Raw genomic sequence first — 15,124 nt, 5'->3', positions numbered from 1 at the left:
TGAAAGACTGGAAAAAGCAAGGAAAGTCGGAATACAAAAGAAGAGTTTGTGGCTCAGTCGAGTTGGTCTCAGCCCCGATGACCCAAACACAAGGCTTGGCGATCGGATCGGGTATATTGTCTACATCCAGAGTCTACAATGTACGGTGTACGAAGTACAATCAGGTGCGATTCCTATGGGGCAACTAGAGTCCTAGTTAATTGATAGTTCAATACCTACTCCACTCTGGGCAAGTATAATCCATTTTCTGGGACTGGAGGTGATTGTTATGCGAAAGAGTTTTCGTAGGCTCTGTGTGGAAGATGGTGGATCCATGTCTGCACAAGTGGTTATGTATTTTAGGTATGTATACTATGTACATACCTAGGTCTACGGAGTACAGAGTACGGAGTACTCCGTAAACAAAGAATCGATCTATAGGATAAGTTATAACCCCTCTCTATACTTATTGTGTATATGTAGTACATATACACAGTACGTCTCCTTATATTCTGTCTATATGTGCCAGATACCTACTTCGACTTTGAACATCTCTCATGACAAACCAACACCCAATTTCAAGTGCACAGGTATCATTGGCTTCTTTGTACAGTGCTTAGGGCATCTGGACTCTGATTCAGACCGACATTGAGAGTTGTGAAAACATGGGTCCGGTCGATTTCTGCTCCTACCACCGAGTGCGAAGGAGGCGGGCTAACCTGCGAGGAAAAGACAAAATATTGTGAGAAATCACGTCTCTCACATATTCCATGGGCAATTTAGATATGACCTTGATATGTAGGTATATTTTCTTTTCTCAATGCATGTCCTGGTACGGAGTACTCCATACTTGGTTTCCCCTTGGCTTTGCTTTGTCGTGATAAATAGCCATCAATCCTTGGCTCCGATAGGAACTGTATGATAGCGACGAACCATTATGCACCTAGTAGATATGTGTACTGTGGGTTTGTTAATTGTTTGAGTATAGGAGTCTATATTGGAAACATACTGGAACCAACTCAAAGGCCTTGAAATCCCTATGGTTTATGGTGGCTTTGCTAGTGGTATGGTTCCCTTGACCTACATCCTGATCATATATATCACTGTCAACATGTGTTCCTGATCATCATCCTTTTGAAGCTATTCATAGATAAAGAAGCATGAAACAGTAAGTGCTTTGTCTGCTTGTATGGTGGGCACTTGCTCCATCTGAATTTCCTCCATCCAAGTGAGGGCGTGATAGCTAAGTGTATGAACATTCTAGAGCTAGTGCCGCCACTCCCATAGGGTTTCAACCATCTGTGCCCCATGGATTTGTCTCGCTCCCTATCATCAGAAGGCACAAATGATCCATAGAATTCGCCGGTGCAAATGCACATAGCTTAGCACCAATGAAATGAAATGCCACAGTGTACACCATCGCTAATGCAGATTGACGCACTTTCAAAAAAAAACATTGATACCTGAGGCCACCAAGCCTTAATTTTGGACATGTAGGTCCATGAGATTGGGACCGATATCGATTGAATCTTTGATCTAGCTGTGAGCACTATATTTATTTTTAATCTGTATCCCATAAACCCCCATTCCACCATAATCCCGATCCTTCCAGCTTAGAGAGACACTTTGTGGAGAAAAATGACCTCCGCGCCCTTCCCCGAACCCACCGCCCGAGCACTTCCGAGGGTATGCCGCATCCGCGAAATTTTCTCTCCGGTTTCCCAGTTTCACCGTCCTATTCATTCATCCTTGCCTTCAATTTACCTGGGGTACGGGGTTTTTGCGTTTCTTACTCAATTGACCTTATTACCCTTGTACACTATACTAAAATTCGCTTTACCTGCCGAGTCCCCGCAGGCCCACAACCTTTTTTTCCATCCCATTTTCCCGAAGTTTTGTCTCTCATCCGTGTCACGGTTGCGAGGTAGAATTTGGCTGTTATTAGTTTGTTGAAGCTTTCTTCATAACCGGCTCGACATAATGACACAAACCAATGGGGAGTTGGAGCACTCGAAAGGTGTGTGTTCGCCTTGGAACCTCGATCCTGGCCAATGTCCATTGGAATACAGCATCCGTTCCAGGTAAAAAAAGATGCAGGGCACACATGCTAACGGAGGAACAGAGGCTCCCCAGCCTACCCAAGAGATTGCCAATGGCGATGCCCCCGAGGGCACAGAGGAGGATAACGCTGGAGGTATGTTGGGGGATCGGATGCTGAACTGTGTGGTTAAGGTCCTGACTTGATTCTAGGTCTTTTCCAGATTTCCGTGAAGCTCCCTCATGCGCCACACAAGATTCAAGTGATGGTAGGTTTGATATTAGGAAAGGCCACGAAGAGGAAAAATCCATCTGACACGTTCCTTTCTCCAGGTTTCTAGCCAAGAACAGGTCCAGGATGTCCGCCAATCTATTGTCGAGCTTCCCGGAACTTTCCAATACACTTGCTTCCACCTCGAGTTCAACGGCACCCGTATCAACGATTTCGTCGAGCTGTCCGAGGTGCCCGGTCTTGAGGCTGATTCCGAGATTGTCCTGGTCGAGGATCCTTATACCGAGAAGGAGGCTCGTATGCACGTTGTGCGAATCAGGGAACTGATTGGTGCTTCGGGCGACCGTGTTGACAACCTTCATGGTATCTCCGCTGGCCTGTCCCTGCATGATGCTATCTCCGCAGACGCCATCAAGGCCAGCGAGTCTGAGAAGGAACACTCGCTCTCCAAGTATGACCTGACCGGAGTTTCCTCGCTGAAGACTATTCTGCCCACCGCACAGGCTCCTCTTCCCAAGACCGTGAAGTCCATTTCTCTGTCTTCATGGAACCCTGTTCCTTACAGTCTCCGCCAGAAAGGCCACTTGCTTTACCTTGTGGTTGCCACCAACGAAGGTGAAATCTTCCAGATCACTGCTCATGTGTCTGGTTTCTTCGTGAACAAGTCCTCGAACGGCAAATTCGACCCATTCCCCAAGCCAACACACCCGAAGAAGGGCAACGCCCACTCCCTGCTCACCCTGATCTCCCAACTCTCCCCCTCGTTCAACACCTCTTTCGAGGCTCTGCAGGAGTACAACAACGAGAAGGATCTTTTGACCACCTTCCCCTTCCAGAACGCCATCCCCAACAGCCCATGGCTCATTAGCCCCAGCACGTCGAGCTTGAGCGCCCACCAGTCGGATATCACCCGCTCGCAGGAAAACTACCTGATCTCTGGCGTTGACAACGCCGAGACTCTGCGTGACTGGAACGAGGAGTTCCAAACCACCCGCGAGCTGCCCCGCGAGACCGTTCAGGATCGTGTGTTCCGGGAGCGATTGACCTCTAAACTGTTTGCTGATTATAACGAGGCTGCCGCTCGTGGTGCAGTCCTGGTTGCTCGGGGTGAAGTTGCTCCCCTGAACCCTACTGAGGCGCGGGACGCCCAGATCTTCGTTTACAACAACATCTTCTACTCCTTTGGCGCTGATGGCGTTGGCACTTTCACTTCCGAAGGTGGCGACGAAGCCGCACGTGTGGCCGTGGGCAAGGATGTTCTTGGTATCAAGGCTGTGAACCAGCTCGATATTGATGGTCTGTTCACCCCTGGAACCGTGGTGGTGGATTACTTGGGCAAGCGTATCGTTGGCCAGAGTATTGTTCCTGGTATCTTCAAACAGCGCGAGCCCGGCGAGCACCAGATTGACTATGGCGGTGTTGAGGGTAAGGAGGTTGTAGCCACTCACCCCGACTTTGTTCCGGTCTTCGAGAAGCTCTCGAAGGCGCTGCGTGTCAAGCAGCACCCCGTCTGGGACAAGGAGAACCAGCGTCATGAATTGGAAGGTAGCGTTGAGACTAAGGGACTGTTGGGTACCGACGGCAGGAAGTACGTCCTGGATCTCTACCGCATTGCTCCTTTGGATGCTGAGTGGCAGGAGGAGGATGGCAATGATGTTTACCCCCACCGCATGTCTGTCCTCAGACTCGAGTTGATCGAGTCCTACTGGCGCCACAAGATGAGCCAGTACGTGAAGGCTGAGGTGGAGCGTCGTAAGGCTGCTAGCGCCGAGGCCGCGAAGGAGGGCAAGACCGAGGAGGAGAATGCTGATCAGGAGCGGGTTGACATCTCCGGATTCCAGCTGGCTCTCAACCCCGATGTCTTCAGCGGTCAAGTTCCCCAGACCAAGGAGGAGAAGGAGCAATGGGCACAGGATGAGCAAGAAGTTCGGGATGCTTGCGATCACCTGCGCTCCAAGGTCATCCCCGACCTGCTCAAGGATCTGCACGATGGCGACGTCGGTTTCCCCATGGACGGTCAATCGCTGACCCAGCTGTTGCACAAGCGTGGTATCAACATTCGTTACCTCGGAAAGTTGGCTCAGCAGTCTACCGAAAAGGGACCTCGCCTGCAGGCCCTGTCCACTCTTCTGGTCCAGGAGATGGTTACCCGTGCCTTCAAGCATGTGACTAACCGCTACCTCAACAACGTCCCCGCTCCATTTGTCGCCCCTTGCCTTGCTCATCTGCTGAACTGTCTCCTCGGCGCCGATGTCAATGCTACTCCCAAGGCGGAGATTGACGAATCACTGCGAGCCATCTTCCCCGAGGGTGACTTCTCTTTCGAGAAGGTCACTCCCGAGTCCCTTCGCGCCGATATTGAGAAGCAGGTGACCATCCGTTTCCGCTTCTCCCTTGAGAAGGACTGGGCCAACTCTCTGAGACACCTGCAGCTTCTGCGTGATATCTCGATCAAGTTGGGTCTCCAGCTTGGCGCCCGTGATTTCGCCTTCACCCAGGCCCAAGCCAAGGAGCAGGTTATTGTTCCTGTGGTTGCCCCTACCCCCGAGGAGCCTAAGCGAAAGGGCAAGAAGAAGGGTGGCGATAACAAGTCTCCTACTCGTGCCGCTCCGGCGCCTGCTAAGCCTGCTGTCACTTTCACCGCTGATGATATCCTGAATGTCGTCCCCTTGGTTCGTGATGCCTCTCCTCGCAGTGCATTGGCAGAGGAGGCCCTGGAGGCCGGTCGTATTTCTCTTATGCAGAACCAGAAGCAGTTGGGCCAGGAGCTCATCCTGGAGTCTCTGTCTCTGCACGAACAGATTTACGGTATCCTGCACCCCGAGGTCGCCAAGCTCTACCACCAGCTTTCTATGCTGTACTATCAGACTGATGAGAAGGAGGCTGCCGTGGAATTGGCCCGCAAGGCTGTCATCGTCACTGAGCGCACCATGGGTGTCGATTCGGCCGATACTATCCTCAGCTACCTCAACCTGAGTTTGTTCGAGCATGCCTCTGGCAACACCAAGACCGCTCTTGTGTACATTAAGCACGCCATGGATATCTGGAAGATCATCTACGGTCCCAACCACCCTGACTCCATCACCACGATGAACAACGCCGCCGTGATGCTGCAGCACCTCAAGCAATACACCGATTCTCGCAAGTGGTTCGAGGCCTCTCTCTCCATCTGCGAGGAGCTCTTTGGCAAGGACTCTATCAACACCGCCACTATCCTCTTCCAGCTGGCCCAGGCCCTTGCTTTGGACCAGGACTCCAAGGCTGCTGTCGGCAAGATGCGCGAGGCTTACAACATCTTCCTCGCCCAGCTTGGACCTGAAGATCGCAACACCAAGGAGGCCGAGAACTGGCTCGAGCAGCTCACCCAAAACGCTGTCTCTATTGCGAAGCACGCCAAGGATATCCAGGCTCGCCGTCTCCGCCGCAACCCTCTGAACCCCCGTGTGTCTTCCATGGGTACCCGTGTTCAACCCCAGGTTGGCCAGACTGCGCCTGAAATCAGCGCACCTGTTGATGCCTCCGGTCTTGACTCCCGCAGCATTGATGAACTTCTGAAGTTCATCGAGGGCACCGATGCCACCTCTTCGCGTTCCAAGCAAAAGAAGCGCGCCGCCACCAGCAACCCCAAGCTTCGCGGCTCCAAGCAGTCTAACAAGGCATAAATGACTTCCTAGCCAGCCAATTTAGACTGTGTCAATTGGTTCCCGTTTCTATTTTCTTGGTTATTACATGTGTTAACAGCTAAATACTATATATCTATATCAATTGTCATTTTGGGGATCGGTGGGCAGGCTTGATGAGCGAAAAGAACTGTTGTATTTTAGATCTATCTCCTCTCTCCCTTTTTTTGGTTTTATCTGTCAGGTTGGGTTGTCTCTCGGGCATCGCATGGAAAGGACTCGGGTTGTTTTACATGGGATCATATCTGGTGCATTATACGGTGGTACTCTGCATCTGGATTTTGCATCTGCGACTTGGGTCATTTTCTATTTCTGGGTAGAATCCATTATGTTCTGATGCAAAAACCTCGAACTCCCATGCATGTCTAGCTTAATGGGTAACTATACATTAAAGAGACTTAGGTACACACTTACACGTAGTACTGCGCTAGAATATAGATGGCGGTGTGTATTCGTCAGAAGCCCTTAGGTGGGGCCGTTACGCTGCATTAGTCAGTGTTTGTTTTCTTTGTTTGCCGTACTTCCAATGTTGTCATTGTTTTTCCACTTAACGCGCTCTACCTTTTCGACATATTTTATCCGCATTGGACTATTGCTGCATCGTTGGCAGCATTTGCTGCTTGAGTACCATCATTGTTCCTAAAATGTATCGTTGAGCGGTGGTTAATGTGGTGACTTTGGTGCAGTGTGAGCTTTATGTCCAAGGCAAGATTTGTGACAATACTGATTTGTTTGACAGTTGCATGCTTTTAGCAAATATCCTTATCCTCTTTACCCCATATGGAGGACACCCAGGCAACCGCGAAATGGGCAAACCGTGTCCTGCGCCCCTTGACCTCTATCTGCCGTCGGATCGCGAAACACCAAGAAACACTCTCGGTAATCGCTATCGAGTTTAAGCCACAAGAAACGAAAGAGGACAGAAAGTGTTCCCCTCTGGAACTCGACCAAAAAACTCAACACAATTGCCCAGGCTCAGATGCGGATCCGGATGAGAACGATCCAGCGTGGATCCCTGGGAAAAGGTCCAACCGACGACGAGCCAGACACAAGTACTCGACCAAAGCAGAGGAAACCGGCGGGAAAAAGCGCAACAGACTATCCATACACAGCCCAGAAGCCTCGCGCACTCTACCCGGTGCTATTGAAGTTGCGACACCGCTCATCACCGGGAGAAGATGGGAGATGCCCTCGAGTGCACAGTCACAGTGCCATGCTCATGCGAACCCCAAAACTCATCAATCGCAGCCGCAAGTCTTCCGCGATCGATATGCACTGCACAAGAGTCCTTGGCAAGAACTTCTCGACCAGTCTGGCGATCCTGGTTTCGCGGACATAGCCCACAATCTTGATCGCGTGTTCCAGAACTTCCTTTGCAACACTGTTGTGCCAAGGCGCGATGTAAATCCCTTGTCTGGAAATATACGGAGAGGCGCACGATCTTTGCTGTCCATGGTCGCGCGAAGTCTGCCTGAGTTTATTGCGAAAGAGCAAGAGCAACAGGACGAATTGGACGAGGATGGGGATGAAGATATGTGCGATGCATACTTTACAGAATTGGAATCATATTATTCGCCTTACGGGGCAGGCTGGAAGCCACTCCGTGAGGCTGCTCGCGCACAGGGTATCTATTTGGTTTCTTCCCTGATACAGAATCGTTGGATAACAGACGCGATTGCCTGCGCTCTTATTGAAAAATGTCGTTCCTTTGCACCAGAAGAAAGTGACTCATTACTCTCCGTAGTACTCTCTACACGCAAAACTTATCCCTACCCACAGGCTTTGAGGCCAGCAACCGACCGTGATATTTCTGATCCGATTCGATTATTGCGCAAATATGCTCATCATGGCGCTGCAAGCCGAGCTTACATCTTTGACGAACTTGCAAATATTCTCTTACGGGGCGTGTTGCCCCCCGAGTGGATGGGCACTAAATTATGGACTAGTTGGGTGACACGAGCAACCATATCCTTTTCGAGGGAGGATGACGACTATCCCGCCGCGTCACGATTGATTGAAGCCGTGCTGCTTTCAGCTAGTGGTATCTGCTCTATATCTACTGTTCAAGTTACTACCAAACTACCAGTCAAAAGGAAGATTGCTCCTGCTCGTGCAACGCGGGCTGCCCCCACCACGACATGGGAAGACTCAAGTGTACATCGGCCTTGTCCACTGCAAGTGGAAGACGCACTCAGCAATCATGTTATAAGTCTCATGGCAGCACTCTGTGGTATGCACATCTCACGGTCTCGTGCCTCTGATGAATTTGATCGTGCGGATGGAACGAAGGCAGGTCATCTTATTCGCTATCTCTATATTGCTTTGCAGCGACACATGGACCCAAGTTCCATTGCGCAGCGGCCTCATACTACCCCTCATGAATTGTTGCGGCGTGGCTGCATCTTGCTGGCCACCAGCCTTGTGCAGTGCAATGATGCACTTTTATCTGAGAATACTCAATATCTGATGGCATCAACAGATGGCGTCGATGAATGCGCGGATGCTATAGCTTCTCGTCCAGACATGATTAAAGAGTTAGCATTGTTTATGCAGCAAGCGTTTCGCTGCCTCAAAGGAGGCGCAGAAGGTGAGCCGGACCGCACTACCGGAGAGATACGTGACATGGTTTCGCAACTTGTCCGCCTAGCCGATACGCCAGGCTTATCTGCCTTCCTTGGGCGAAGTGCCGCAGAGGCGGCCATGATATTTGCAGAAGCTACGGCAGACCCAGACGACCACATGTGGGCTGCCGACGTCCAAGAGACGGTCGTCACTCGACAGAGTCAGCAAGAAACGGACCAAGGATCTTTGGAAGAAGGGCCCGAGGGGGTTAGCCAGAAGAAGGGGCTTTTCCGTTGGGAAGATAGCATAGGCGAGTGGGTGGCATGTACACCAGTCTCCAAGGGAAAACCTATCATAGCGCAAAAGGCACAAAGACCCGCTCGAATGCTATCAAGCCCGGCACCCTGTGTTCCTTGTTCGACGGACAGCGCGAGCAGTTCACCTTGGTCTGATCGTTTTCAAGATTCTACCTCAAGTCTGACCTCATCACCTCCCCAGATGGCAGCCAAGCGCACCTTTGAGGACATCGATGCATCATCGATACGGCCCAGAAAACGACAACGGCCTACCCCTGTGGTTATAGTTGGCAGGGATCAAAACAGCCCGCAAAGGCATTCTCCAACACCGACTAGGTTCAACTCCACTGTGGAGCCAGTCACGCGCCGTGACATCTTGCGAGAGCGCAGCACCAATCTGGCCAGGCGCACGGCTGCTCCTTCCAGGCAGGCGAACAAGGTCGAAGTCGTCATAATCAATAACAAAGAAACCGCTCCATGCCAGCGTACCGTTCGGCCTGTTCTGGAGCGTGTGACGAAGCAGGCTCACCGAACAATGGAGAGACGAAGATCTACGCGCATTTCCGTGTCAAGCATGCGCCAGCGCACTGAGTCATCGGTCCCTCGGGCAGTTATTCCCTGTTCGCAGGATGGCGACAGTGACGACGAGCTCAGCTTTTTCTGAGCGGGGTCGCCTGGATTTTTCGTTATCTGTTCCCAGTTGGAACATGTAACGATTTCCCAATCCAGAGAGCGACGTCAAATATTACCCCGATGTCTTTTGGTTTACCCTGGTTCTAGTGTCTATCATATTCTACCGATTGGACCTCTTGGGTATCCACATGGCCGAGCTCGGTCAAACTGCAAGATCTTCGTTTATTTCATTTTGGAGGAGAGGGTGGATATGGATGCGTGGTCCGCTTTTTAGGAACTCGGTGTTTTGTAGGGAGTACTTTTGATTTGATACCCCCGGCCTTGAATTAGTGTTTTTTCCTCCTTTTTGGTCCTTTCTCCGTCTCGTTTTTGGTTTAGTTTAGCTGTAGTTTCTAGGCGTTGAACTACCACCTACACCTTGGACTTCCAACATGGTGCAATACACATGTGATACACCTGGGCTGGTACTGAGGTGATTTCAGATTTACTTGATACACCGGGCTAGATGATTTGTAGAGACACTACTGCGCTAGAGTGGCCAAGATAACCATCGGTCTACCCCAGCACACAATTGTGAAGCATGGAAACAATTTTTCCATCGTTTCAGTGCCAAAGCCACGGGATGAGGGGATTCGGCCAAAAGCCGGCGGGTCGGAAGGAATTTCCCTGCGAGGTGACGGTCTGGTATAAATGAAATCCGCCAAGCAAACACCCCCTGACCTCACAAATCCTCGATATGCTTTACAGTGTGGCTTGACCACAGCCTTTGGGCGGACAGTTTCATCTTATTGGGCATGGTCTCCGTGGGTTCCAGCCTTTGTGATTGATTGACGTCGGCGCCAACGAACACAGCAAATGTCGAGTGCCAACAACTACTCCGCTTCGTCTCCACTATGCCCGCTGCACATTGGCTGGCAGGTGAAGCAGGGGTCGGTTCTCAAACAGTCCGTCGTGAGCCAAGCCTTGACGCGGATCAATGTCGGACGCTGTGGCGGCTGTCGATGTTCGTGTCAAACTCCGCCTGTTTCACTGTTGGCCAGTCAGAGCTTTTGATCCGCGATTCCGCGGCCTTGCCACAAGTCGGGCTCGACCTGTCGCATGCTCTATGTGCATCTTCTGAAAATTTTCGTGAGAGCTCTCTGTAATATGGCGACTTGATTTGACGAAAGCGATTTGCGGGACCGGCCTCTCTGCAGATGAACATCCCTTGAACCGATCTATGCTCCCAGCCGAGGGACCCTCTTCTCCTGAGGGAAATCAGAAAAAATCAAAATGACTAAATCCAAACTAGTGACGGAGTACCTGATGACATGAGGCCGTGCCCATGGGCTTTCCTGGATTCTACATATTAGCCTGTCCCTGACCCTGTCTCATGCTCTCCCCACTGGACTGGATACAAGGGGAAACAGTCCTTTCTTCTATTTTTTTCGATCTTCGATGATTCAGTGTTCAGTGTGCATTGTTCATTGTTAATCCCTCAGAAATAGACATAGTCTCATTTCTTGTGCCTTTCTTTCTGAGACAATCTACATTGTTCCCCGGTGGACAATCTTCCATCTTTAGCCCATTTTTGCAGTGACCGGATCACTAGCATTCCTTTCGTTGCCCGTCGACAAGAACCTTCCAGGCTTCTTTAACGCACATCCCCGCTGTTCTGTGAACATTTTCGCTTCTCGCCGAGGACAATCGGACCGAACTATCGATCATCAGCTTCCCCTCTGATCCTCCCACATTAGATCTAGGCAGGTCCTATATTCGACACCAGCCACCAAACGACATTCTCTAACCGGCTGGAGCTCGGCAACCCTTGTGTATGCCGCTTGATTAAGCAACCCGGTCCCCTTTCATTTGCTGTCTCATATCCCGACCCGATCTTGCAAGCTTTTTGTGACATTGGTCCTGATACCAACATTCCCGCTCTCAACGCACGGTTTTCTATCACGCTGGCCCCGTCGATCAACAACCAACTCCAGATCTGAACAATTAAAGTGTACCAAATTTGGTGGAGCATCATGCACCCCTTCCCTCTGGCCATGTCCCTCGCCGGACTGACTAGCGCAACCAATATCAAACACATCGAAAAACGCCATGGTGCACCTACTGCTGAAGACCTGTTCTACGAAGCTGTCAACGATGACTTAGCACGCTATACAATCCTCGCACTTGGTTGTGCCGCCGCCCTCTATGGTATTTGGCAGCTAGTCCTCCGTTTTTCCCGCCATCTTCGTCGCCTGTCGAGTTTCAGCAATGATCGACAGCAGTACTTTGTCCCTACACATGGGGCCTTCGCTTGGATCAAGGAGCATATCATCTATGCCTCATTGTTTGGCACCCGCCACAACCGTGAAATGCAGCTCTCATCAGCTGTCAACATGGGTACCTTACCCAGCCGCTTCCATGCGTTCCTTATCACCGGTGTCGTCGCCATGAACGTCACGCTCTGCTGTGTGACCAATCCTTATGGGTCTAAGGAAGACACGCTTGCTGGTGTCGTGCGTAACCGTACAGGTACTATGGCAACCGTGAATCTGATCCCTCTGGTTATCATGGCGGGTCGTAACAACCCTCTTATTGCTATGCTCCATGTGCCTTTCGATACATGGAACCTGCTCCACAGATGGCTTGGCCGCATCGTGGTGTTAGAAAGTCTTGCGCATGTATTTGCATGGGCCATTCCGAAAGGTCAAGAAGCAGGCTGGAAAGTTGTCGGGATAGCTTTGAGTAGCAGCAGTTTCTTGATGACAGGCTTGGTGGCTGCTTGCGCATTTACTGCGCTTTTGTTGCACTCCCCCTCACCCATTCGCCATGCATTCTATGAGACATTCCTTCACTTGCACATCGCCATCGCCGCCGTTTCCATGGGCTTTCTCTGGGTCCACCTCAACGGGTTCGTTGCACAGACCTACCTGCTTGCAGCTATCATCCTCTGGGCCCTTGAGCGAGGAACCCGTTTCCTCATCATTGTGTACCGCAACTGCGGACGTCAATCGACCACCGCAACGGTCGAGGCTATGCCTGGTGACGCAATGCGCATTACCCTCCGCATGGCTCGTCCCTGGACCTTCCGTCCCGGTCAACACATCTACCTCTACATCCCAGCCGTAGGATGGTTGACCTCGCACCCCTTCTCTGTCGGCTGGAGTGAAACAGAAGACAGCAATACCGATGAAAAATCTCTCCCATCCACAAGGCAAGACCTCCTCAACACGCCGCAGAAGGAAACCATCTCCCTTCTAGTCCGCCGTCGCACGGGTATGACAGACAAGCTCTTCCAACGTGCATCAAATGCCATGGGATCGAAAATCACCCTCCGCGCGTTCGCCGAGGGTCCATATGGCAATATCCACACCTTGGACTCATACGGCACGGTCATGCTCTTTGCTGGCGGTGTCGGTATTACCCACCACGTACCATTTGTTCGCCACCTGGTTGCCGGGTTCGCGAATGGCACAGTTGCCGCCCGCCGCGTCACCCTCGTCTGGATCATTCAGTCTCCCGAACACCTGGAGTGGATCCGGCCCTGGATGACCAGTATCCTGGCCATGGACCGTCGCCGGGAAGTCCTGCGCATCATGCTCTTCGTTACACGGCCGCGCAACACAAAAGAGATCCAAAGCCCTTCTGCTACTGTCCAGATGTTCCCTGGTCGTCCACAGATCGATACCTTGATCGGCATGGAAGTCGAGAACCAAATCGGCGCCATGGGCGTGCTCGTCTGCGGCAACGGTGGTCTGAGTGATGATGTGCGCCGTGTTTGTCGCAAGAGACAGGCTCAGTCTAGTCTTGATTACGTGGAAGAGAGCTTTTCTTGGTAGATCCATATGAAGTTTTCGATACGAGCGTTTGTCTCTTTGGCGCATGAGCGTGTTTCTTGTGATAGTCGGTCACATTCATACTGGGAGGTGATACTTGGGGTTGACGTTTCTCTTGCCTGTCGGTCTGTTTGGCGGCTGGCGTTTCTTGTATATCTTGATTTTACTTTTCTCGGGCATCGGCCGTCCTGTTATTGGGGGTTTGTTTATAGATAGTTGTACATATCTTTTCCGCTAAATAGATATGATAAATGGTTATTCACGATTCTGGTAGAAGCTTCCAAGGTTGCGACAGGCTCAACTTTAACTCGTTCCATGGATGTCAGCCAGCTCTATGTGCGTATTTGGACGATCTAAGTTCCTCTCTGTCCAGAATGTTGGTCCTTACATGTTGTCAAGCATCTTCTCTTCGCGGCTTCTATCTACATGGCCTTTCATTGCCTCGTCTATCAAGAGGGCAACATCTTCTTTCCACTATATCCTTGTGTAAACTACTTTGTATGGGGGGACGATAACTTTTGTCTCAGCCCAGTCTCTATACCTTTCCCTGCTGGGGTACACACAAGATATGTAGACTTGACGTTAGATAGGGAAGAGTAGCCCTCAAAGTCTGCCATAGTCCTCGGGAGTCGGGTATGAGCCACTAAAATGACATAGTATAACTTACAAAGCGTCTATCCAAACGGTTGAAAGTTGCCCCGGGCCAAACCGATACAATTGTTAATCAACCTTGCAACAGATCGGGGGCCCCGGGGAGAAACGAAGCTTAGAAATCCACGAAGTGGGGAAAGACGGACGTGACATCACCCATCGTATACTTAAGCCCCCAGAATGCATCCGTGAATCAGATGTTTTCTCATTTTTCATCAAGAATCTTCCCTCCAATCCTCTCTCGACTTTCTGCTCCAAAGCTGTTACCTAGTTATCTTGCCAACATGACTCAGCCAAACATTACCCTCTACACAGCCCAGACCCCCAATGGGATCAAGATCTCCATCGCGCTGGAGGAGCTTGGGTATCGTAGTGTCTTTGACCGCATGATGATCGGCACTGACAGGTTGCAGTCTGCCATATAAGGTTGAAAAGATCGACATCTCGAAGAACACTCAAAAGGAAGAGTATGTGCTTGCACCTGTACGAATGATTCCGCAGAAACATATCTAATTGTTGTGCAGCTGGTTCCTAAAGATCAACCCCAATGGTCGCATTCCTGCTTTGACAGATACCTTCAGCGATGGCCAGGAGATCCGACTATTTGAGTCTGGTAGCATCCTGGAGTACCTGGCAGAACGGTACGATACAGACTACAAGATCTCATTCCCCAAGGGCACACGGGAGTACTACGAGATGAAAAACTGGCTATTCTTCCAGAATGCAGGTCTCGGCCCCATGCAGGGTCAAGCCAACCACTTCTCGCGGTATGCGCCCGAGCGCATCGAGTACGGCGTGAACCGATATGTCAACGAGTCGCGTCGATTGTATGGCGTTTTAGATAAGCACCTTGCTGAGTCCAAGTCTGGATACATTGTCGGGGACCACGTCTCCATCGCCGATATCTCACACTGGGGCTGGGTGGCTGCTGCAGGATGGGCCGGTGTCGATATTGAGGAGTTCCCAAATGTCAAAGCGTGGGAAGAACTCATGGCACAGAGACCGGGCACTGAGAAGGGTCGACATGTTCCTTCCACCCATACCATCAAAGATCTGATCAAGGATAAAGAGGCCATGGAGAAAGAGGCTGCTCAAACTAGGTCTTGGGTCCAGCAGGGGATGCGCACCGATGCCAAAAGCAAAGCTTGAATCAAATGTTGATGGAGATGTATGAGAAAAGGCATGACAATCAAATAGTGGAAGTTTACGGAGGGTATCTAACTCGAAATCAAAATGAAAGTC

At 50.9% G+C, this 15,124-nt stretch overlaps 5 protein-coding genes across 5 annotated transcripts; all 5 read left to right on the top strand.

Moving 5' to 3' along the window:
- Nucleotides 1–1,959: 1,959 nt before the first annotated feature.
- Nucleotides 1,960–5,910, top strand: N7457_008890 (translation initiation factor 3 subunit CLU1; the record flags this gene model as incomplete). The annotated part of the gene is made up of 4 exons (XM_057179933.1): nucleotides 1,960–1,996; nucleotides 2,102–2,173; nucleotides 2,230–2,285; nucleotides 2,350–5,910. 4 exons carry the CDS (start codon nucleotides 1,960–1,962, stop codon nucleotides 5,908–5,910), a joined length of 3,726 nt encoding a protein of 1,241 aa, XP_057028319.1.
- Nucleotides 5,911–6,708: 798 nt separating this feature from the next.
- Nucleotides 6,709–9,450, top strand: N7457_008889 (uncharacterized protein; the record flags this gene model as incomplete). The annotated part of the gene is made up of 1 exon (XM_057179932.1): nucleotides 6,709–9,450. The coding sequence occupies one exon, from the start codon at nucleotides 6,709–6,711 to the stop codon at nucleotides 9,448–9,450; it is 2,742 nt and encodes a 913-aa protein (XP_057028318.1).
- An 862-nt stretch (nucleotides 9,451–10,312) lies between these two features.
- Nucleotides 10,313–10,564, top strand: N7457_008888 (uncharacterized protein; the record flags this gene model as incomplete). The annotated part of the gene is made up of 1 exon (XM_057179931.1): nucleotides 10,313–10,564. One exon carries the CDS (start codon nucleotides 10,313–10,315, stop codon nucleotides 10,562–10,564), a length of 252 nt encoding a protein of 83 aa, XP_057028317.1.
- Nucleotides 10,565–11,431: 867 nt separating this feature from the next.
- N7457_008887 (ferric reductase family protein) lies at nucleotides 11,432–13,234 on the top strand (the record flags this gene model as incomplete). Its single annotated transcript, XM_057179930.1, has 1 exon — nucleotides 11,432–13,234. One exon carries the CDS (start codon nucleotides 11,432–11,434, stop codon nucleotides 13,232–13,234), a length of 1,803 nt encoding a protein of 600 aa, XP_057028316.1.
- A 932-nt stretch (nucleotides 13,235–14,166) lies between these two features.
- Nucleotides 14,167–15,031, top strand: N7457_008886 (glutathione S-transferase family protein; the record flags this gene model as incomplete). Its single annotated transcript, XM_057179929.1, has 3 exons — nucleotides 14,167–14,246; nucleotides 14,296–14,349; nucleotides 14,407–15,031. 3 exons carry the CDS (start codon nucleotides 14,167–14,169, stop codon nucleotides 15,029–15,031), a joined length of 759 nt encoding a protein of 252 aa, XP_057028315.1.
- Between the last annotated feature and the right edge of the window lie 93 nt (nucleotides 15,032–15,124).

Source organism: Penicillium paradoxum (assembly GCF_028828445.1).
Source record: "Penicillium paradoxum strain IBT 22861 chromosome Unknown utg000007l_segment0_segment0, whole genome shotgun sequence".
NCBI lineage: Eukaryota > Fungi > Ascomycota > Eurotiomycetes > Eurotiales > Aspergillaceae > Penicillium > Penicillium paradoxum.
This window is presented reverse-complemented; position numbering and strand designations above follow the sequence as displayed.